Source organism: Phyllostomus discolor, chromosome 1 (genome assembly GCF_004126475.2).
Source record: "Phyllostomus discolor isolate MPI-MPIP mPhyDis1 chromosome 1, mPhyDis1.pri.v3, whole genome shotgun sequence".
Lineage (NCBI taxonomy): Eukaryota > Metazoa > Chordata > Mammalia > Chiroptera > Phyllostomidae > Phyllostomus > Phyllostomus discolor.
Genome location: NC_040903.2, coordinates 7,779,039 through 7,801,750, shown reverse-complemented (window position 1 = coordinate 7,801,750; position 22,712 = coordinate 7,779,039). Strand labels below are relative to the sequence as shown.

General features: G+C 51.5%; 1 protein-coding gene across 7 annotated transcripts in view; it reads left to right on the top strand.

Moving 5' to 3' along the window:
- The window catches only part of PROM1 (prominin 1), a 90,245-nt gene extending 67,751 nt beyond the window's left edge, over positions 1–22,494 (top strand). For 5 of the 7 annotated variants that reach the window (XM_028506653.2, XM_028506652.2, XM_028506654.2 and 2 more), the window contains 15 exons: positions 438–597; positions 3,007–3,159; positions 4,325–4,448; positions 6,004–6,107; positions 7,907–7,991; positions 9,424–9,570; positions 10,393–10,464; positions 11,479–11,571; positions 13,287–13,340; positions 15,037–15,117; positions 15,240–15,308; positions 17,796–17,888; positions 20,999–21,114; positions 21,639–21,662; positions 22,071–22,494. In XM_028506653.2, the coding sequence (XP_028362454.1) occupies positions 438–597; positions 3,007–3,159; positions 4,325–4,448; positions 6,004–6,107; positions 7,907–7,991; positions 9,424–9,570; positions 10,393–10,464; positions 11,479–11,571; positions 13,287–13,340; positions 15,037–15,117; positions 15,240–15,308; positions 17,796–17,888; positions 20,999–21,114; positions 21,639–21,662; positions 22,071–22,125 (1,430 nt within the window). In that variant the 3' untranslated portion in view covers positions 22,126–22,494. Of the gene's footprint in view, positions 1–437; positions 598–3,006; positions 3,160–4,324; positions 4,449–6,003; positions 6,108–7,906; positions 7,992–9,423; positions 9,571–10,392; positions 10,465–11,478; positions 11,572–13,286; positions 13,341–15,036; positions 15,118–15,239; positions 15,309–17,795; positions 17,889–20,998; positions 21,115–21,365; positions 21,604–21,638; positions 21,663–22,070 lie in introns of those variants that run through there. The other 2 variants (XM_028506655.2, XM_036018945.1) reach the window with 1 other exon arrangement.
- Positions 22,495–22,712: the final 218 nt, after the last annotated feature.

The following is a 22,712-nucleotide window of genomic DNA, read 5'->3' as shown; positions in this document are numbered from 1 at the left end:
GGGCAAGTATTTAACCTCTGTGAGCCTCAAGGTCACTGTTATTAAGTGGGAATTAAGACTACCTACCTCAGTGGAATAAATGAGTTAACCCTGGTAAGAGTGCCTGGCCCAGGGTAGGCACACAGTACCTTTGAATCCTCCGACCCTTTATTTTTGTTTTTTAAATAAGTGGAAGAAAACTCTGGCTTGATTTCAGCACCATATCATCACAGTCCACGCTCATAGCTTGCTGTTTGGTTAAGTAATTGCTTTTCGATGGCCTTGGCTACATTCTGCTTGGTACAGAGCCTTGTCATGTTTTAAATGCATACATAACCTGGGAAAAAGTAAAAGTGGTTCAAGTTTTTCAGTTTGGTCCACCCCCCTCCCCCCCAAAAAAAACCCTTTCTGTTTCCTCTAGGTTCAGAAATACATAATGGAGGTATTTTTGTTTTCAGGGATCAAAAGTACCTTGAATTCCATTGGTTCACACATCGAAAATGTAAAGGAGCAGATTTCTATTCAGAATAAGCTGACAGGTTTCTCGGATCAGATCGATGACGTCGAAACGTACGTCCACCGCACACTGCCCGCGCTGGAGGAGTACAATTCATACAGGTGGGTGCCTCCTCCGAGCTGGGGAGCGCGGGGAGCCTTGCTGTGGAACGGGGTACAAACTGGACTTGCCAACTAGGGTCATCTTATGAGAGCAGGTTGTGTACAAAGAGGCCAGAGCCTGGCGGATTCACCCTGGTTTACACTCACTTAGGATAGTGGAAGTGTTCACTGTGTCAGGGCAGATACCAAAGTTGAGAGCAAATGGTATTCCCAGTGCCCGGCCGGCCCCAGGCGCAGTTATCACGACATCGTCGACGGCATTGTTGGTGCTGTGATTTACATTTCTGTGGCTGCTCTGTAACTGCCCATTGGTACCTCATTCCGTCATCGGGGGACCACTCTGTATAAAGCACGTGATCATCTCACCCCTGTGTCGTACATCTGAAACTCACAGAGGGTGATACTGAACGTCAACGGTAATTGAAAGAGAAAGAGTCACAGATCGTAAAAGCTTAGAAGTAAATATATCCCAGAAACAAAACGCAATTGGCTAAAATTGAAACCATAGGAAGAACATCAGTGTAGTTGCAGCATAGGGATGACGTGCAAAGTCATGAAGCACTTCGTACCTTTATTAAATTTGCAGGCTCGAAGTTCTCGAGACAAACTTTTAATAATTGGCAATTTTGATGTTGTGAGTGGCTTCTAGACTCTTAGTTATAATTATCTAAAGCATGTACCAGGGTTTTAAAACCTAAAAGTGATTAAGAAGAACAAGGGTGCTGGGGTGAGACTCTTTGCATCCCTGGGGGATACAATAAATACGGAGAGGCTGGTGCTCACAGCAAGAAAGTCCCTGAACCCAGTCGGTTGTCCAGGGAGCTCAGGTAAGCCGCTCAGGTTTGGCCCGGGATCAAGTGTCCGTGGTGGGTTCGGCCCTGGGTGATGCCAGGGAGGACCTGGGGACTGGAGGTATCTGGAGGGCCAGGTGAGATGTTAGGATATGCTCTCCTGCCTGAAAGGCTCAGCCCCGTGACCGGCCCCCGGAACTATTCTCACTGCCCAAACCTGAGCACATTCCAGACATGCTCCTTCCTCTTCAGGCCGTTGGTCATGCAAGAGCGCAGGATAAATCATAACAGCCATCACTAGACTTTAGGGGACAGTTCCAGTATGCCCACCAAGCACCGCACGTGTGACATTGCCTATAAAATGCACACCCCCCCCACCCTGGGTTGTGTCCTGTTTATAGCCCGGTTTCCTAGGAAACTGAGGCTCAGGGGTGCGAAGCCACTCCCTTAAAGCAGCAATAACTTGGCAGAGGGGGTTTCAACCCCCCACCTGACTGGTCTCTTGTCACTGCCCTGTGAGCAGCAGGCCACGTCCCTCCCCTGGGGCTCGGCCACCCCAGCGGGTGTCAGGACGGACATAAGACAGACCCTTGCTCAATGAGCTGGCAATCCCATTAGCATTCCACAGATGGAGAGAATGGTACCATTCTCTGTCGCCATGTCAGCTTCCCCTGCCCAGAGTCCCTCGGCTCATTTTTAGAAGAAATGTGCCTGAGTGGATGAGGCAAGCATTGACGGTAAAAGATTTCTGAGGCCAGGCTCCAGGCTTATTGAATTATGCGTCCCCAGGATCTGGACCAAAACGCCACAAAATGGATGCAGATGGCTATTATAATTATCAAGATTGCTCTTAATTGAATGAAAAGCTTTAGGGGCGGGCTGTTGTCTTGGGAGTAAATTCTTTATTTTTTTAGTGTTGTAAAGGTTGGGAAACAGTCCTACCTTCAGCTGCCGGAAAAGCTTATTGTACGTTCCAGGAATGCCGGGAAGACCGCATTGAGGATCCATTATCCTGAAATGTCACACGGGACCATTACAAAATTGAGATTTGCATTCTGCAAGCATGTCATTTAGGATGCTTGTAAAATTTTAAAACATTCAATGCACTCACCACGCAGAGAATTTGTGGTTCCATAAAGAACTCAATGACCCCAGATATTCTTGCAACCACCAAATACTTTAGAGAAAGACCTGGGGGGAAAAGCCCAGTATTTCTTCATGTGTTGGCTAACCGTGATCCATTTGCATCTCGTCATCATTCTAATAGGTGCACACAGCGTTAGGGGCCTGGAAAGGATGGAAACGTCAGGGCTGATGTTACCAGTCGCCCTGGAGGAGTAGAACCGCCCCTGCTTAGGAGCGCCACGGAAATGAGGCAAAGGAGGACATGATCCCATGAAGTGAGAACACTTCAAAACCAAGATAAAAATTGACTTGTTTTATTGGGTTGGAAGACTAGTGGCAGGAAAGCATCTTTTCATGTCACCCTCTGAGGGATTGAACAGGGGAATCTGACATTGGATCGCCAAGGAGTACCCAGCTGCCCCCACCAATGCTTTGGCACTGCCGTGATGTCTCCTCTTCCCCGTGTAGTAACACCGTGTGCTTCTCTCGCCAGGTGGCTGGGCGGCTTGGTAGCCTGCAGCGTGCTGACTCTCATCGTGACTTTTTATTACCTGGGTTTATTGTGCGGCTTGTGTGGCTACGACCGGAACGCCACCCCCACCAGGCGAGGCTGCGTCTCGAACACGGGGGGTGTCTTCCTCATGGTGTGAGTGTTTGCTCTTCCTTGCCGAGTGGAGGGTGGGGAACTCAGGGAGGGCAGCCGGTGACCCGGGTGTTGCACAGGTCTGGTGGCCTCTCGGCTGAGCACTCGGTTCCAGTGATGTGTACATGTGATCATACGTTGGTCATTGTGAGAAATTTCATCAAGTAAGAAAGTAAAAGAAATGTCTAAGTTAGTTGTACTTTGATAGACAAGCTTAAACATACTGTTTATCTATAGCGGGCTCCTCTTTAAAGCAGCTACCATGGAAATTATTTCAAAGTTTGCTTTCTTTATTCCATTGTTTTTTTCCTGTATTCATATCCATCTATCTGCCCATCCATCCATCCATCCATCCATTTACCCATCCATTTATCCATCCGTCCATCCATCCATCCATGCATCTGTCCATCCATCCACTGATCCATCCATCTATCCACCAATCCAACCAACCATCTATCCATCCACCCATCCATTCATCCAAACATCCATCCATCCACCCACCAGATACTTGTTAAAGACTGACCTGGTATCAGACACTGTGCCATATGGCCATCTAGCTTGCTCCCTTGGAAACTCTAGAAACTTGACTTCGAACAGAAGTTGCCTGTCCATCCCATCCTTCATGCTCTCCCAAGAATGTTCTTCTTCAGAGAGAAGTTGGGTTGTGTGTCTTCTGTGCTTAGAGCCCCTCAGTAGCTCCCCTGCCCTGGATCTACCAGCCACCACCCCATACCCCCCACTGTCTCTCGAGCAGCCATTCGCCACACTCTGTGCCCTCCGTGGGTACAGAGCCACCTGGGCCCCTTTCAGACCCTCAAAGGCACGCTTCCTGCCCCAGAGCCCCCCGCTCACTGTGTCCTCTGCAGAAAGCCTGGGTTCACTCACCTGACCCGGAGCCCATGTCTGAACCGTGGTGCTGGCTGCGGGTGGGCCCGTGACTAAGCCACCAGGGTTGCCTAAATACCCATGCACCTAGGACTGCGAGGCCACCATGCTTACCACTTTCTGTCCTTGCTCCTGGGCAGGCTGACCCGTTCAGCCCACAAACAGCTGAAGATGCGGGTCCCTTTCCTCCACCGAACAGGTGGAGTCCGTGACGACGGGTCGATAATACTGAATATTGAATAATTCCTTGTAGAATTCTTAACCTTATTTCTCTTTTTTCCAGAGGGGTTGGAATCAGCTTCCTCTTTTGTTGGATATTGATGATCATTGTGGTTCTTTCTTTTGTCGTTGGTGGAAATGTGGAAAAACTGGTCTGTGAACCTTACCAAAGCAAGAAGTTATTCCAGGTAAATGCGGTTTCCTTGACCATGATGGGAGGCTCAAGCTAAAACGTTCACTTCTTACCTCGTGGGTTTCTTCAGGAGCAGTGTGAACAGATGAGGGGTTCAGTCTTTTTTTTTGATAAGTTGAGATTCCTACCGTTTTGTGTTGAGCAAAAAAAAATACGCTAGTATATTTCTGCTAAGTGAAACCAGTGCCAGGAATTCAGGCCTGTGCATCCATGGGGCTGGTAATATTTGGGGAGAAAAAGAGATTTCCATAGCGGTCGTTGTCAGATGTGGCCAGAAATATCAGAAGATAAATTCTCAGGTTCCTCCCACGCTCCGGGAAGTTTCTGATATTCGAAGAGTTTCCCAGATGACAGTTGCCCACACAGATGGTTTCAGGCCACACATTCGAAGGGAAAGGGATGATAAATTCTACGCCTCCTGGCAGACAGTTTGTCCCCAGCAGACAGCCCGCTGAGTCCGTTAGAAACTGAAGTCCAGCCTCCCTCGGAGACCAGCTACTGCACACTCCGGGGGACCGTTTCACGTTTAGCTTCCGTGGTGAAGAAGGAAGTTTCCGTTTACGTGCTTGCTCCCAACTTCGGCCTCCCAATGTTTTCCTCCAGATTCGGATTTTTAAAATATATTTCTGTTTTCCTGTCTGACTGTATATATTTTACACCTCCGATCTGTTATACAGTCAGGTGAACGGCTATTAAAGTAACCAGCTGTTGCCGTGGTATTTTCATTACTCGGTTGGTTGAGGAAAATTAAATCGAGAGCATCAATTTCTTCACTTGGTCTCTCTTTTTTAAAGATTTTATTTATTTATTTTAAAAGAGGGGAAGGGAGGGAGAGAGAGGGAGAAAGTAACATCAATGTGTGGTTGCTTCTGATGTGGCCCCCACTGGGGACCCGGCCTGCAACCCAGGCATGTGCCGTGACTGGGAATCGAACCTGCAATGCTTTGGCTCGAAGCCCGCGCTCAATCCACTGAGCTATGCCAGCCAGGGCTCTTCACTTGGCCTCTTGATAAAAAATAGTAATAATACATCAAGCCAGGCTTATTATCTTCCATCGTGTGTTAAACCATTTAAAAATAATTCTTAAAAAGTAGGTAATATTTTGAAACCATTTACGGTCCTCCAGCCGGCATACAGCCGTGCATGATGCAGCCCATTCTAAATGCACGTGGCGTGAAGTCAGAGAATGTGCGAACGCTCATTCACTTTGTCCAGAGGGGAGAGTGAGGAGCTGTGCCCACCGCGTCACGGCTTCCCACTAGCTGCTCTGCCCCCCGTGGTCTGTTCTCTCGTGTCTAATGTGTGTGTTTCACTAAAATGTCGTGTTCTCCAAAGAAAGTAATTTCACTAGTTCCTCTTGGTGCTACCTAGTGGTGGTTTGATTTATTCTAATCACAATATTATTTTCTACTTTTAAGTTGAAAATCAGTGAGGAAAATCATGATGTGGAAATCCTGAAAATGTACTTAACAGAATATTCATTTTATTATGTGTGTGTGTGTATCAGTGTAAAACTGTCTTTTAAAAAAATGCTTTAACCTTTGTTCTAGATTTTGGATACACCGTATTTAATAAATGAGGAATGGAAATATTATCTCTCTGGCATGGTACTTAACAAACCGGATATTAATCTCACTTTTGAACAAGTTTACAGGTATAAACAATTGCATTGTGTATTTTTTTGCTAGTTCAAATGTTATTTTCCCCAGAATGAGAATTTTACTTTCCAGGTGTCTTTAACCTCAATAAGACTTTCCAGTTTCCAAAATTAAGCTGTTCTCTAGTCTTGGCAAAAAAAAAAATAGTAGAAAAAAGACCAAGAAGATGATTCTTCCCTTGAACACCTTCTAGACCAGCGGTCCCCAACCTTTTTGGCACCAGGACTGGTTTCGTGGAAGTTGATTTTTCCATGGACCAGGGTCGGAGGGGAAGGTTACAGAGTGAATTACATTCAAGCTCACTTCCTGCTGTGTAGCCTGGACCCTATCCTGACGGGTCCGGACTGGTACCAGTCTGCGGCCTGGAGGTTGGGGACCCCTTTTCTAGATCCTAGAATGGTGGTGTCTTAAGGTCCCTCTGTCCAGCAATCTGGGACACACTGGTGAAGGTGACCCTAAGACTCTTGATAAAAAATAGTGAAAACTATTGTGAAACAACAATAGTTTACTTGGGATCCTGTGAAAACTCTTGTTCACAGGATCCCAAGTAAACGCCACGTAACAAGAATTCAGGGGGTGGGTCCAAATCACACACGTGCCTGTGGCCATGCAGCTCAAGGGCCGGCTGTGCTGTGGGACTGTCCGGGCTCCAGTCCTGGATCTGCCACCAGGGCTCTGTGACCCTGGGCAGTTCAGCTTCTGTCCGTGCGACAGGACTCCAATGCCATTGGCTCTCCTCCAGCAGACACCGCAGATGCCGGCAGGCCCAGCCACCCTGCCTGCACCTTGCCCTCATGGTGGACACTGCAAATCCACTGTGGTCTTCCACTCAGCCCAGGGACTTCTCACGACCCTTCCCAACAGCATGCTCTTGGCAGACCCTGTCAATCCACCAGAGTTCCTGTGCACAGCTAAGCCCTCCCTAGGCTTAGAGAGGACGAGGCCAGCCCCTTTGTGATTCAGGCTCCTGCAGAACTGTCCAGTCTGCCTTCTGCCTGTTGGTGCATCAGGCTCTCTGCTCTGACACACCCGCCTGCTCAGGGCTCCCTGGAGAGGAGCTCTGTACATCCTAGGGACCTCCGAGGGTCAGAGGGCTCTGGCTGCAGGGCTCGGGGGACATGCCCCCGAGGAGGAGCTGTTTGGGGGGCAGAGACACGCATCGGATGAGGCTGGCCTTTCTTAGCTCAGAGGAGGGGGTTTGCCCGTCTCAAGGAAGCACAGGGAGGTGCGGCCAAGTTATGTCTCCCGCCAAAGTATCCCAACCGTGTGGGTGTCGGTGGCCCGCTCCGAGTCTCCCTCCTGCCACTGGAGTACGTGTGCAGGCGGGGGTTCAGGGAGTGAGGCTCAGCCCGGGAGTTATGGAGGCAGACGGTCTGGGGGACTTTTCACAGAACCTTCCGATAAGGCCCAGGACGTGCCTTGTACGTAACATACCTCTTTCTAGCCATTGTTGTTCAGGGGTTTTTCTGAAATGAGAATTGACAGCCGCCCAATGCGTAATTGTGTTATCCCCCGCATCACCGGAAGGAACCCAAGGAGACAGATAGAAGGACATACGTGCTAATCCTTCCAAACCTGTTCTCACAATGGGAATTTTGTAAAGTGGGGGGCAAAGTCAGGAACGGTGGGCGCTGGGGGGGGTTCACGCAGCCACAGGTGATCACCTGCTGTGTCGACACCCAGAAGCCCCTCTGTTTGCAGGTTAAACAGTTAACGCTTCTCTTCGACGTTCACAGTGGACAGAGGTGGCCCCCCCCTGCCTCCCTGGGTCACGTCAGTCTGTTTATCCCCGCAGCGACTGCAAAGACAACAAAGGCGTTTACACCGCGCTGAAGCTGGAGAACATCTACAACATCAGTGACTGTCTCGACACCCAGCAGGTGAGTGGCTGGGACCAGCCAGGGAATTCATGTAGCCCTTCACTCAGTCCAGTTGTCTCTGTTGCTTCAAACTGACGTGAAAGTCACGTCAAATCAACCGTGTTAAGGTGACATTTCACCCATTCACAAGGTCATGCCACCCTCCCCCACATCTAATTCTAAAACACTCATGCCCCCCCCCCCCCCAACCACTCGTCTTTCTCGAGGCACCGGTTTCTCCAGTAGGTGACCCAGGTCCCGAGGGCACCTTGCAGGGAAACTGTGTATCTCCCCGAGTGTCCGTGTTCCTAGAGGAACAAGCCCGGCTTATGTCCCAGGGGTACTGGCTCTACAAGACGGGCCACCGTCTTCCGCCAGACCCTTGATGAGGGAAGAGGGCACCGACCACTGGGGCCCACCCCACCGTCATTCCTTACGAATCATGGCTCCGGCCCCAGCACCCCGGGGTGGGCTCTCCTGAGCCCTGCTGGCCCTTGGCACGAGACGGCATGGCACCAGGGATGGGATGAACAGCACGGCATGGCCCTCCGACCAGAAGGAGCAGGGGTTTGAGCTGCCCAGGCCTAGGACACACTGGGGTCCCACTGGCCCTCTCAGCTACGCCAGAAAGACTCTAAGGAGCCTTCTCTCCTCTGGACTTCCCCCAAGGAAGCAGACGAGGGGTGCCCGGGATGAGGTCGTTCCCCAAACCCCACAGCTTGTCCCCTGAGACCTCACGAAAGGCGTCACGGCGGCTGAACAGGCTTCAAACGTGAAGCGTCTATTCGAAGTGGCACACAGACTTGGTGCTGACTGCCTTCCCTAGATACGCCTTGCGATGTGCATAAGCACATAATTTTGTAACCAGGCTCAAAATAAATGCCCCCCTCCACCACACACACACACTTGTTCATCATGCTGTGTGGCATTTTCTTTATGCCCCGTGATGAGTAAGGTTGGAAGGGCCCCGGACACTTGGGCACTGCATGCCGCCAAAAACTACGGACTGGCTCTCAGGGCAACCCCAAGTGATCCGCCACGGCCCATAAACCCAGGCCCCCTGACCGCCTGAGTCCAGGGCGTGCTGTGCCCTGTCCCGGGATGCAGCCTGCCCGCCCCCTTTCAGCCTGTCTGTTTGTCAAGACCCCCTCGGAAGGTCCTCCCTGCCCCTCTCCCTGGTGTCCTGATGCGGTTCCCGTGCCTCTTCCCTCCGAGGTCTTCCAGGATAAAGATGCAACAATTAGTTTGCTGTGCACCCCGCCGCCTCCTCACACCGTGCTTGTCACAGGGCCCAGGGAAGGAGCGGGCAGGGGCGGGAGGGGGGAGAGGGGTCGGCAAGCGACGCCAGTCGAGTGGGTGTGTGTTGTCTTTTGTCCTGTATAATGTTCTTGCTCTTTGGTGACATTGTTGGAGAAGCGTAGACTGACTTCTGACCTTTGTTTTCATCGCGAAGTTTACCCAAAACGTAAGCAGTGATTTTGAAAACATGGAGGTGAATATCGACAACATTGTCCTGTTGGATGCGGCGGGGAAAAAGAACCTCCAGGATTTCATCTCTTCCGGGGTGGACAGAATAGATTACGGCGCCTACTTGGCGGAGGTACGGCCCGCTCGTTGACGCTGGATCTTTGGGGGGGAAATTAGAGCCCAAGTGTGTTTCTTTTTTGTTCTTATTTATTATTTTTATTGAGAGGACATTCACAGAACACAAAGTCAACTATTTTTGAGTGAGCAATTCACTAGCATCTCGTACGATCGCAGTGGTGGTATAGGACCACCACCTCTATCCGGTTCCAAAGCATCTTCATCACCCCCAAACAAAGCCCTGTTTCCCATTGGGCTGTTGCTCCCCATCCCCACCCCAGCCCCGGGCAACCACCAGTCTGTGTTCTGTTTCTGTGAGTTTGCCGACTCTGGGTATTTTGTGTGAAATGGAATCATGCAGTATGTAACCTTTGTCCCTTTCCTGTAACCCAAGGATTTTGAGATTCATCTACATGCTAGCACGTGTCCATCAGCACTTCATTTCCTCGTAGGTTTGAATACTGTGATTTTATGTTTATAAGTAAGAATGCAGCCCTGGCGGGTGGGGCTCGGTGGACTGAGAACCAGAAGGTCACCAGTCTGACTCCCAGGCAGGGCACATGCCTGCGTGGCCGGCCAGGTCCCGGGTTGGGGGCGTGGGAGAGGCAACCCATAGATGTTTCCTTCATCGATGTTTCTCTCCCTCCGATTCTCCCTCCCTTTCCCTCTCTCTAAAAACAAATAAAATCTTTCCAAAAAACAGAAAGCAGACGTCGCCTGTGTAAGAGCTTCCCACCTTGCTTTGTAGGCCCGCGTTCCCTCTGCTGCCTGTGGAGACGTCGTTAAGGGTTAAAAATCCCATGTCCGTGACACGGTGTTCTCTCGTCTCCTTTCTCAGACAGCCAAGACACCCACAAAAGTGAATCTTTTAACATTCGCACATGGTCTGGAAGAAAAAGCCAACCAGTTGGTGAGTTGGGGAGCTGGACTCAATTTTGTAACCGCTGTAGCTGTCCCATGTCAATGCGACCCGGGGGGGGGGGGGGGGGGGGGGGGGGGGGGGGGGGGGGGGGGGAGGGGCTGCTGCAGAGGCCCCTCACCTCCCCAAGCAGCCCCTTGTTGACAGGCCCTGCCGCGGGGCCCGAGGGTCTGCCAGCCTGGGGAGGTGCCCCGGGTGGTGTCTGCATGCACACATGCAGCTCTTCCCGAGCCCTGTGCTAGGTGCAGGCGCCCTGAGCCGCTTGAGCGCTGGCGCCGCTCTCACCCCATCAACCCCTCTGCCAGCCACGCGCACACGTTTTCCTTGCAGCGCAGGGATGGGGACCGAGGGCGCGGGAGGGAGAGCCCAAGCCCCCCTTTGTGTCACCTGTAGGAAGTGGATGCGGGAAGGCAAAGACACCCTCCGAGCTCTGTAAGCTTTTCCCTTCATCGGCTGCTCTGCTGGCTGGTGATTACATGGCTGGAACCGGTCCCTTTCGAGAGCAGCAGAGCATGGTGATGGGGAATCTGGGCTCTGGGGGAAGACCCAGGTTTAAATCCCGACTCAGCCGCCGCCCAACTGTAAGACCCTGGGCAGGGCGTTTCCCGGCTCTGTGCCCTAGTTTCCTCGCCTGGAAGATGGGCAGTAGGATTGTTACCCATTCACATACAAAACTCTGTTGAAGTGTGGGTTCAGGAACAATTGCTCAGTCGAGCCTTGGTTTTCTCCTTGCGAAACGAGACGTCGCTACTGTGCGGTGACTGTATAGCCGCTGTGCCTGGCAGCGGGGAGAGGGGACGCGGCCAGTGGCACTCAGAAAGGACGGCAGTGTCGGTGGGTCGCTGCAGACAGCTCCCGGTTCTGTGATTTGGTGTCTGGGCAGGGCCCCTCCCGCGGCCCCCAGGCTCACAACTGTCGTGGCACCCGGAGGGCTGGGGGTCAGAGAGAGTGCTTCAGGGACTGGAACACTGGCGTGGATCTCCGTTTATTTCACTCTCTTTGTAGCCCCAAGGAAGCTTGAAGCGGTCCCTGGCAAGTAATGCCCAGACGGTCAGAATGATTTACCACGGCCAAGTCGTGCCTCTGGAATCGCCCATGGTAACGGTCAACCTCTGGCATTTCGCCGTACCCCTCGCGTGACTCGTTTCGCCTGGGTGGCTTTTGTTTAGCCTAGTGACACAGTATGTGCGTCTCACACGGGCATACCGGACAGGCCTCAGGCTGAGAAATTGAGCTGTTTTAAAAAACAGATGATACTATCTGGGCTTTAAAGAAGACACAGTTTCAATCTCACCCCCTTCTTTCCGCTCACCTTCCTGTCTTTTTCCACCCGAGGGGGAGCACTTGCAGGAAACCCGAGGCTGCCTCGTATTAACAAGTTGTGCTCAGACTCCCGTCACTTTCACCAGCACTTGGCTGCACGCTGAGGTTTCTTTCTGTTCTGGACGGACGCATTCTCACAGTCTTTTGCTCCAGACCCTGCCCAGAAACAGGGGCGGGCAGGGGTGGGTCCTTTCCGCCTCCACCAGCCCTGTTCGCTGTCCCGATCAGTGTCTCCTCTGTCCTCTCTTCCGTCCTCCTGCCTGGCTTTCCGGTCTTGGTCTCCTCACCGCCTTCAGGCTTTTCCCCTGAGTGCTGGAAAGGCAGCTTGTAGCAGAGAAAGAACAGGGGCTCTGGCCTCAGGCAGCTCTGAGTTCAGATCCTGCCTCTGCCTCTTCAAACTCACGCAGCTTCCAGTGTCCTCGCCTGGAAGTGGCGGGACCGGCTCCCGCCTCGCTGGAGATGAAGGATTTCACCTGCCGGAGGGACTCTGTGAAAAGGGGGGATTATCTCTATGCTTATGAGGGGCCTTGTTTGCAGCTGTCCAGGGGAAGGCTGTGGAAACAGGGTTACAGAGTCGGCGTGCTCGGGTTGGGAGAACCATATTAGCTCACTTGACCTCAACTTCAGAAGCTTCCAGAACTAGTTTTCACCACCTCTGTCTTTTTTCTTCTTCTTCTTCTAACTTTTTGATTCATGTGTGTATTTACAAAGTCCTTCTACTGAATTTTCTTCATTTTTGTGCTGTGCTGTGCCACAGTTTTCTGCTATACTTGCTTATGCCTTGCACAAATTTGTTAACCTCTTAAGCTGGTGTTTGCATGTCCCTTCAATGCCTGCCTTCAAGTGGCCGCAGGAGTCCCTGTCCTTTTCAGGACGGGAGCAACCTGTCTACAAACAGGCAAGTTGTTCTGTGCGTGACCTACAGTGTAAACCCAGGGGTCCGCAAACGGCGGCCCTGAAAACGACGGCCCGTGGGCTCAATCTGGCCTGCTTCCTGTTTCTGTCAATAAAGTTTTATTGGAACACAGCCATGCTCACGTAGTACAGGTGATCTGTGGCTCCTATGGCTACAAGTGCAAAGTGGTGTGGCTGGGACAGGGCATGACTCACAAAGCCTAAAACCTCTACGCTCTGGTCCTACACTGGTGACGTTGGCCGATCTCTGGTCTGAACCATGCAGGTTACGCCTCTCTGGTCGGGCGGCTTTATGTTAAGCAACGTACGTCACTTTGGGCAACCCCGGCGACACGAGACACGCGGTGTGCTGCCCTGTGAGGCTCTCGGTTATGCATCCTCATTTCCCCGTTCTCCCGCGCCACAGGCCTGTGAGATGCGCCTTGGGGCAGGAGTCCGTTGTTCCTCCCGGAACAGCGCCACTGCAGAGCCCAGTCGGACTGGACGGCCGACGTGGGCAGGGGGCACACACAAGGGGTGGGGTCTTGCTGCTTCCTGTAGTGAGTTGGAAAATGTCATCTGTGTTTATTTACCAGAAAACTCTTCACCAGAGCATCCAGGACCTTCAACACCAAAGCAGTGGATTGGGGGTAAGAATTCCTTTTCTTTTTCTGTCACGGGGTCTTATTATGGAAGCGCACACACACTTTCAGAGCTGTTGGTTTTGCAGGTACTTTTACATTTTAAAAAAAAATCTCCATGATGCACCCATTTTAAGTGCCAAACTGGGTTTTCCTACCGTCTTTCTGTAAGTAGTTCTGTCCACGCAGATGACCTCTCGGCGCGTGGTTAGGGACACTGGGGAAAGCCGTGCTTTGACATGTAGGATGCAAACTAAAAAGATGCACTGGTCACTCTTACGGAGAGCACACTGCCTAACAAACAGCCCCCAAGGCTCAGTGCCTCCGACCACCGACTTTCATTCTCACCCTTGGGTGGACTGCAGGCTTCTCCACACGCTGTCCCACCCAGAGGCCCAGCCTGGGGAGCAGTTTCCGTCGGGGTCACCGTGTGTCTTCCTAGGCGGAGACAGGAATTCAGGGGATGAATGGGAACACAGGTTGCCCTTTAAGCCGCCTCTTAGAACCAGCACACGGCCACCTCCTCTATGTCCCATTGGCCAAAGCACGTCCCCTGACCAAACCCATCACCCTAAGGGTGGGGAAGTGTCCCCACCCCTGGGTGGCCATGCCAGGGAAGGTGCCAACAGCTGACACCCCGCACCACCGGGGCTCCTCGGGCGGGAAACATTCCCACAAGGGAAACTGAGCTCCCAGGCTGTGTTGTATCCAGCTTGTACCCACGGCGACGCTAGGCAGCTCAGGAACTATTTCCTACTGCAGGAAATTGGCGGTCCACGGGAACTGCTGGAGGTCAGTCCCACAAAAGAAAACTACGTGTTCTTTTCCGAGCTTTCCTCAGAGCTCCCCGGTCCCCCCTTCATCACAGGGATTCTTGCCACCCTTGATTGGGTGCCCCCCCTTGCCCCAGTAAACCGTGAACTCTTTGGGTCCCAGCTGGTGCTCTCCCGGGCAGCACCGAGCCCGCCTCTCTGTTGCTGTTCCGAGGTCCTGACTCAGGTCCTCTGAAGACTGTTAGGTTCACTCTGCTCCGGGACCATCCCTGCACCTTTAGTCACAGTTGCCACTCCACCAGTGTGTGTCCCATTCCAAGGGGACCTGGAGACAGACAGGACTTAAGATTGGCCACAGGTCCTGTGCCACCCCAGCACATCTTGACATTCAGGGTGACAGCATGCTGCGGTGCGTTGCCCTTCATGATGGGCAAGTGGGAGCAGATGTCAGCCCTCACCCACCGGCCAGGCTGTGCGCCCTGAAGTCTCTGGGCACCTCTTCTAATTTGCACTAAGCTGCCATGTGGGTCGGCCTTGTCCTCATCTGTGTGACAGGGCAAAGGGTATGGACTTTAGGGTAGGGAAAAAAAACTAGGTGCAAATTCCAGGTCTCATGCTTCCCAGCTTGGTGATGTTGGACGGGGTCAGCTCCCTCACCTGTGAAGGGGGCGTAACAGTGCCTTCCTTTCCACCCTGTGAGTGTTCAGTGATGTGTTTCAGGTAAAGGACCTGGCTGGGTATCTGGAACAAGGAGCTGCTTGCTGTGTGCTCCTCTCCTCCTTCCTGCCCTCAGAGGGCTGGGCTGGGTCTGTCGTCTCCTTGACTAGCAAGCTCGGTGCTGTGGGATGGAGTTACCAGCGCTCACACCCATGCGCAGTGAACCCCTTTTCTCAGTCGGTAGATAGCGTGGCGACTGTTGCTGTGTTTTTCAGGTGAAAGTGCACAGTATCATTTCCTCTTTGGATGCTGCTCAGAACTTTATCGCAAACAGCCTTTCCTCTGTTATTGTTCAAGTAAGTTGTTTTTTTTTTTTAATCAGCGTGCCAATAAGTAGACCTGTGCCCGTTAACTACATGACTCAGGAGAGCAGGGTGTAGTCATTCTAACAGTTTCCAACTCTTTGATTTCTTTCCAGGAAACTAAGAAGTATGGGAATATGATCATTGGATATTTTGAATACTATCTGCAGTGGGTCAAGATCTCTGTAAGTAGTTTATCTTTTATGAACACAGGGGAGTTGTGCTAGGATAGTAATCTTGTAGGATAAAATCAGAAAGAGCTAAAATCAGAAATAAAATTAAATTCCCAGTAATTTGACAGGAGATAAGTAAAAGGACCCTGGATGCAGGGACCGTAACTGGAGCCTCCCTGAGACTCAGGAAAGTGTTGTCCACACTGGGCGGTGCTTCCCAGGTTGGAGGGCACGCCCCCCCAGCCCCCCCCCGCCATGGTCTCCCCCAGCTCCCTGTGCTCACCTTCATCACAGAGATGTTTGCCACACTTGACTGTGTCTCCCCAGGTGAACCTTGACTTCCTTGAGTTAGAGTCCACTTGAAGTTTGGTTTGGATACACCCTGGCTAGCACTGGGCCTGCTGCGTTGTTGGTTAGTCAGCCGGGTGTGGTTTAAACAGCCGAAATTCGTTCTCTCACAGCTCTGGAGACTGGAGATCCAAGGTCAAGGTGTCGGCAGGGCTGGTTTCCTCCGAGGCCTCGCTCCTTAGCTTGTGGACACCTGTCTTTCTGTGTCTTTACATGGCCTTTCCTCTGTACATGTCTGTGCACATTTTATGAGGACACCAGTCACATTGGGCTAGGGCCTACCCTAGTGACCTCATTTGAACAGACTTGCCTCTTCGAAGACCGTATCTCCAAACATGGTCTTCAACTGGGGGTTGAGACTTTAACACGTGAACGTTTGGGAGACACAGTTCAGTCCGTCTATCAGGAAAGTTGAGGAGCACAGTTTCCAGTGGTTTTAAGGCAGCATCTTGCAGCCAGCACCCGACTTTTGTGGAATTATGGTGTCTTGGAAAGTGCCTTTTGTCATCTTGGGCTCTGGGCCAGCCGCCCTCGAGGCTTACTCCGTGGGGGTGGGGGTGGGGGCGGGGCGTGATGCTTGCAGCCGAGTAACTTGGGTAGGTGCTGCTGACCAATATGGGCTTCGAGAAGTCAAGTGACTCAGGAACATTGGGGCTACCCCTGAGCCGCCCTGAGCTTCTCAAATCTTGTTCCTGGCCCTTCACCATGTGAGCCCAAACTGCCCGCCGTCTTCTCCTTCGTTTCCCGCCCCACCCCCTATTCCAGCCACGCCCACCTGCTTGAATCCCTGGGACTTTCATCCTCCATGCAATCTCCTCTACATGTCAGACCCACCTTGCCAGTCCCTGCCTCCGGTCCCCACTCGCATGCATTGGGTGGCCCCTGCACTCGGTCCTCCTTTCCGAGCCAGCTTCCCGGTGTCTGTGCTGACACCTCCTCCCACCCCCAGAGGCGAAGGCCTCCGGGTCCCCTCAGTGCTAGCAGGAGGAGGACACACATGGCTGAGTAGTGGCAGAGGAAATGCATCATCATCATCGCCACCATGGCCACTGTATGTGTTGTGTTCTCACTAGACCAAGGGACCACATTGTGGGCAGATTTATACCTGGAATACGATGCAAACACTCTGAGTCCGAAGTAGACATGGTTTGGTGATAAACAGGAACAGTTTGGTTATACTCGAGCCACCCCATGGGAATACCAGGTGGCCGCTGGAACAAAACGGACTTGGCCAGGAAGAGGAGATGCAGAAAAACATAGAGAAAACAACCTCTCCCCCACTTCCTGTAAAGCAAACAGCGAAGGAGCCTATAAAGACTGTATAACATAGTTTGAACTTGGAGACGCCAAAGGTTATTAACTCGAGTTGCCTTGTAAGGTACAGGTGAGCCAACAAATAAGGACAAAGAAAGAAGACACACCACATTGTCTGTGTCCCAGAATTTTTTGAATGAATGAGTGTAGCTCTCTTAAGTCAATGGGACTGGCGCATCTGTCTGGGATCCATTAAACGTGTTTATTCTCACCTCATTAATGAGTACCTTGTTTTCTGTCTTCAAAAAGAAGGCCAGTGGGTAGTTCTGTTTTTGTAAATAAAACTTTATTGGCACGCAGCCATGCCCATTTCTGTTATATGATCTGTGGCTGCTTTTGCCATGGCAGAGTCGGGTAGTTGGGCCAAAAATTTATCGTCTCCCCTGCAAAGCCTGAAATACCGGTACTTGCTCTCTGACCCTTCTTCACACAACAACTTCGCTGACGCCCGTTCTAACACTGATCAGTGAACTCACTTTCCATCTCCTCCCCACGTCTTTGTCAGACCACAGAGGGAGCGGGTGAGAAATTCGGATGACGTAAGTTTCTGGACAGGTGTGCTTCCTAATTCTCGCAGGAGTCCAGGACAGTGGGTCCTGTTGTTCCAGATGACAAGGGAGGAAATGGGAAACGGAGGCTCAGAGAGAATCAGGAGGGTCTGGCTTCCAGGCACATACTCTGGCACATCGTAGAACTCACCCGTAGAAACCAGCCGCGACTCCATATCTTGGAGGGTGGAGAGATCCTTCTCGGGCAAACCGGCTGAAGGGACGCGGCATGTCTGGTGCCCACGGGTTCTTGTGGCTCAGGCTTTGCCTCTGTTTCTCTCCCCCTTAGATCATGGAGAAAGTCGCAGCCTGCAAGCCCGTGGCCACCGCTTTGGATTCCGTTGTCAGCGTGTTTCTGTGCGGTTACATCATCGATCCCATGGTGAGTATTTCATCTTTCAGAAGCTAAGGATAGACGATAAACTCATCATCTTTTATTACCCCCCCCCCCGCCAAGATTGTACTATGCTTTATAATATAAAATAGTTTTCTGCTTGGGTCTGTTCTGTTTAGACCTGAAATCTAATATGTAAATGAACGTGTTCTGATACCTAATTCACTAGACAAGTCAAAGACCTAGCTGTGGGTGTGTGCTCTTTACTGGAATTATATTTACATAAGTTGGAGGACCCTCATCAAGAAAACTGTGCAGAGTAATTGGACAGGAATAAATGAATAGTCATTGGTGTACAGATGGCCAATATTCAAGTGTTAGTGCCTACACACACACACACACACACACACACGCCCATAGCTACAGCGAACTTAATTTCCTTTGTGATTTAAAAGCCCATTGAGATGTTACTATTGGAATGGTCAGTTCTAATTGGCCAAGCTTATTCCTCAGCTCTATCCACTCTGCTGTAGACACTGACTGTCTCCACACGCCAGTCCTCCTCTCCTGCCACGCTGGCTTCCAGTCACTATGGAAATGAAGATGAGGGTGCTTACCAGAATGCCCTGGGCTCTGCATGACTGCATTCCTGCCCGCCTCGGCCACATCTGCACTGTTTAATCACCTTTCTCACTGTGCTCTAGGCACACTTGTTTTGGGGGGGTTTGAGGGGGTTATTTCTTTATATACATCTCAAGCTCCTCACCTCAGGGCCTTTGCACACGCCACGTCCTCTGCCTGGACGGGGGACTGGACACACGCTCTTTATCTCTCGTTCTCATCCCTCCCTTCCACACCCGCCCCCCACCCGGCTAACTCTTCCAGGTCTTGTCATACAGTGGTTGAGGACAGACTCCGAATTCAGTTGTCACCTCTACATTCTCTGAACTCTGTGACTTTGAACACCTTTAAACCTTTCTGAGCTTTATCACCTCAATAGGGTCGTTCTGATGGTTTAGTGAGAGGGTACATGTAAAGCCCTTGACACCATTTCTGGTTCACGACACACTCAAAAACCATTCGCTACTATTAGCTGTTGTCTCAGCGCAGGGCTGGGCTCAGACATCTCTCTCGTTTCCAGGAGGCCTTCTCTGGTTTTCCCAATGGACTGGGCTTCCTTTCCTACACTCCCACAGACCTCCCAGCTTTCCCTTCAGAGTTGTCGCTGCCGTTTGAAGTGTGCGTCTGTGTGGTTCCTTGATTAAGAATTGCCCCCACAGCACACAGACCGGCCTCTCCACTCCACGACCACAGGGTCTACAGGCGCTCCATTCTGCATATTGCTGGCACAGGCCATGAAATGAATGAAGGACATTGCATATGAAGGATAACCAGACAGCTGTCTGTCACAGGGCATCCACATTGCTGTGTTCATCCATCTCCCTGCCCCATGTCTACGTGTCTCTTTGTCTGTGGGGTGGACTTTTGTATGTGGATGGAAGCGATCCTAACTTTCCCAACATGCAGACACTGATCCTTGACCTCCTGGCTGCCCCCCTCCTCCTTCAGTTCCCTCCCCGGCCTGTCCTGCTGCATGCAGCCCCTGCTGATGGCCCTGTGTGAAGCCCTCCAGTGGGGTGGGGCCTGGAGGGTCCTTGGTTAGCCTGGTCAATTCTGAATTGCTCTCGCTGCATCTCCCACCCGCCCAGGCCAGTCAGATGGCCCAACGGCCAGACGCCTGCTCCCAGATAACAGGAGAACCCCCTGAGGGGACGGCTGGCGGCTGCTCGGGCAGAGTGCAGGCTGCAGCTGTTTACAGCTGTTTACAGGTGGTTTCAATACTGAGGGAGCGCTCTGGGCATCAACTTCCCCAGGAAAACACTCTCCACGGGGCTGACTCACACGGTTCCTCCTGGTTGTTCCCAGAAGGGCTGAGGCAGCTTCCAGTAAAAGCATACAGTTATCAAAAAACTTTAAAACCTCTCAAAACAGGTCAAAATCATAGAAATCTGCCAATAAAAAAAGTAGTGGGAGGAGGAAGGGGACACATTTACCGGAGATTCTGGGCCAACACGGGTCACTGCCATTCAGCACTGACCACGACCAGGAGCAGAGCAGAAATGCAGGGGCCGAGCTGGGAGGTTGTGCTTTAATCCAGGCTGCCTTTTGCCTCCCCGTGGGGTGGGCGAGGCTGCTCTCTGGGTACTTACAGCGCTGGCCTGAGGCATGGGACAAAGACTTGCACCTCTCCTGGGACCTGGCGGGGTGCGGGTTTACAAAGCAGGACGAGGGTGAGACCCGGGCTGGTGCACGGTGCCCACGGGGCCATGCCGGTTGTGTACAGCGGTGTCCGCTCTGACTGGTGCGTAAGCCTAAATACTGTTGGCCGTTACCCCCGCAAAAGTCAGCGGTGTGGCCGTGGCAAACTGAGGACAGATGTCCCCCTTAAGGGAAGAGCCACCACTTGGCCACCGCCGATGCTGCCCGGTGGGACGAAGAGCTCAGGGTTACGAGATCAAGCTTCAGACTTCTCAAGAAAAGACATACATCCAGATTTCTATGTGAAATCTGACTTGGACATATTGGCAACTTAAAAAAAAATACTTGAACGTTGCTTTTTAAACAAAACAGGATTGAACGCAGCCTGAGCGCTACCTTAGAGATGGGTGGAGCTGAACACCGGAGGCTTGTTGAGAGCCCGGTGCGCCCTAAGCATGGCCGCCCGCTGTTCACGCACAGAACGAAGTCAGAAGGGGTTCACCAGTCACCGAGACTCACAATCAGCTCTCCGCAGGGATCCGGGCGGGCTCGGGCTGCTGGCTGTTGTCCCTCCGGTCGCTGGTTTACGGCTGTACGGTTGGAGGGTCCTGGAAGCAAACCCTGGCTCCCCCACTTGCCGCTTCCGTCACTCGTTTACAAAATGAATACAATGGGATCCCATCAAGGTTTTTAAAAAGAGCTCACGAATTATAATAATGTGTAGCGCTCCACCTGGTGGCTGTCTCATGATCAAGTTCCCCAGTGGTTTCAGTGAGCAAAATTAGAACTCCTTTAAAAAAAATCTCGAAATGGAGTGATGTTCCCCAAGCAGCCAAAGTTTCCCGTTTCCCGTCTTCATGCGTGGAATCCTCCCGATTTCTCTCTCTCTCTCTCCCTAGAATTTGTTCTGGTTCGGCATAGGCAAAGCCACCCTATTTTTGCTGCCGGCTCTCATTTTCGCTGTGAAGCTGGCCAAGTACTACCGGCGGATGGATTCGGAGGACGTGTACGACGAGTAAGTACAAGTACACGCGGTGGCTCTGCACATCTTGGGGTCCTTTTCGGTGGTGCTGCCCCCGGAGACCTCGTTCAAGAGGAGCTCTGCTGCAGTGACGTGATTTTTGTTTTTATTTTTAACTAGAGGGTCACCTCTGTTCAGATGCATTCTTTGTACCAATTTTCTTAAGCTTGTCTTAACCATTTTTTCCCCCCTCTTGCTTGACTTTCTCAGTTTCCTTAACTGGCCTCCTTGTTTCTCGTTTGCAGTTCCTCTGTCCCGGGGACTTGGCACTTGAACCTGTAGCTGTCTGGGCTAGTCTGTCCTTTGACCCCGTAGTCTGCCCTTCTGTCTGTGTGCGGTGAACTCCCACGCTTCATTTCTACGTCACTCACCTTCTTCTCGACACGTGTCTCTTCCGACCTGGTTCCGTCAGCATCACGTTAGAGTACAAAGGTGGGGGGTGCGGCAGTTGAGCTATGATCATAATTAAAAAATAATTATCTCTCTCTGTTTTTTTTTCCTTTTTTGGTATTTTATAGTGTTGAAACTATACCCATGAAAAAGTAAGCCTTTTCTTTTTTCAACCATGTTTATAGATTGGGGCTGGGATGGGAGGGGGTTGCTCTTTATTATTATTCAATGGACTTTTTAAACCAAATCAATAACATCTTAAAATTATATAACAACAATAGGTATGTCCAGATAAAAATAAATGCTGATGCCTCTTAAAACTAAGAGTGGCACATGGTGCTGGAAACATAAATACTTGTTGATTAATGAAATTGTACCTGTTAAACGTATTAATATATAAACTGGTCATTTTGATGTTTGATTTCTAAAGGGAGCGCTTTGCCTTCTTTGTAGATTTAACAGGTTGTCACGTGAGCATGTATATTGTCTTTGTAACCCACGATGTCAGTGTCCATCTCGGAGGTGACATGGTGTTTTCGGTGTATTTATTTCTGTTACAGTATGCAAACGGGTAACATTGGTTTTCATAGACATCAAACCACTCAGAATCTATGAACAAAGCTGTTAACCAGATCCAACTGCACGGGTTCTCGGCCTGCCGCGTCTGCAAATTCTGGAAGAGAAACCGGCCCCCGAGGAGTTTGCGGATGGATACATGGCCCCCGCATGAAACGCGCACTCGGGGCCCGAGAGGGAAAGGCGTGCGCACCCGCTTTCCGCCTTTAGGCGTCTGGCTTCAGTCACCCGAGCCGCCTGGGAGAGTGGAAATGTGGAACACATTCGTTCGTGTTCCGTGTAGCCCTGGGAGCCAGACGTGCATTTCGCCACACTCGGTGGCTTGGGGAGTCAGACTGGTAGTTGGAGGAAGTTCGGCACATAGCAGACATGCGCGTGAACAATAAAATAATGACCTCAGAAATATGACTCCAGTCGTCTTACTGAAAACTGTATCTATACTGCAGTTCCCACGTAAGGCACTGTATCGTCTTCTCAGGGCGGCTGTAACAACGGGCACAGACCGAGTGGCTTAAAGCAGCAGAAACACATTCTCTCGCAGTCGTGGGGACTGGAGGCCTGAGACCAGCCTGTCGTGAGAGTCGGTGTGTCCCCGAGGGCCTGCGGGCCAGTCCATTCCCTGCCGC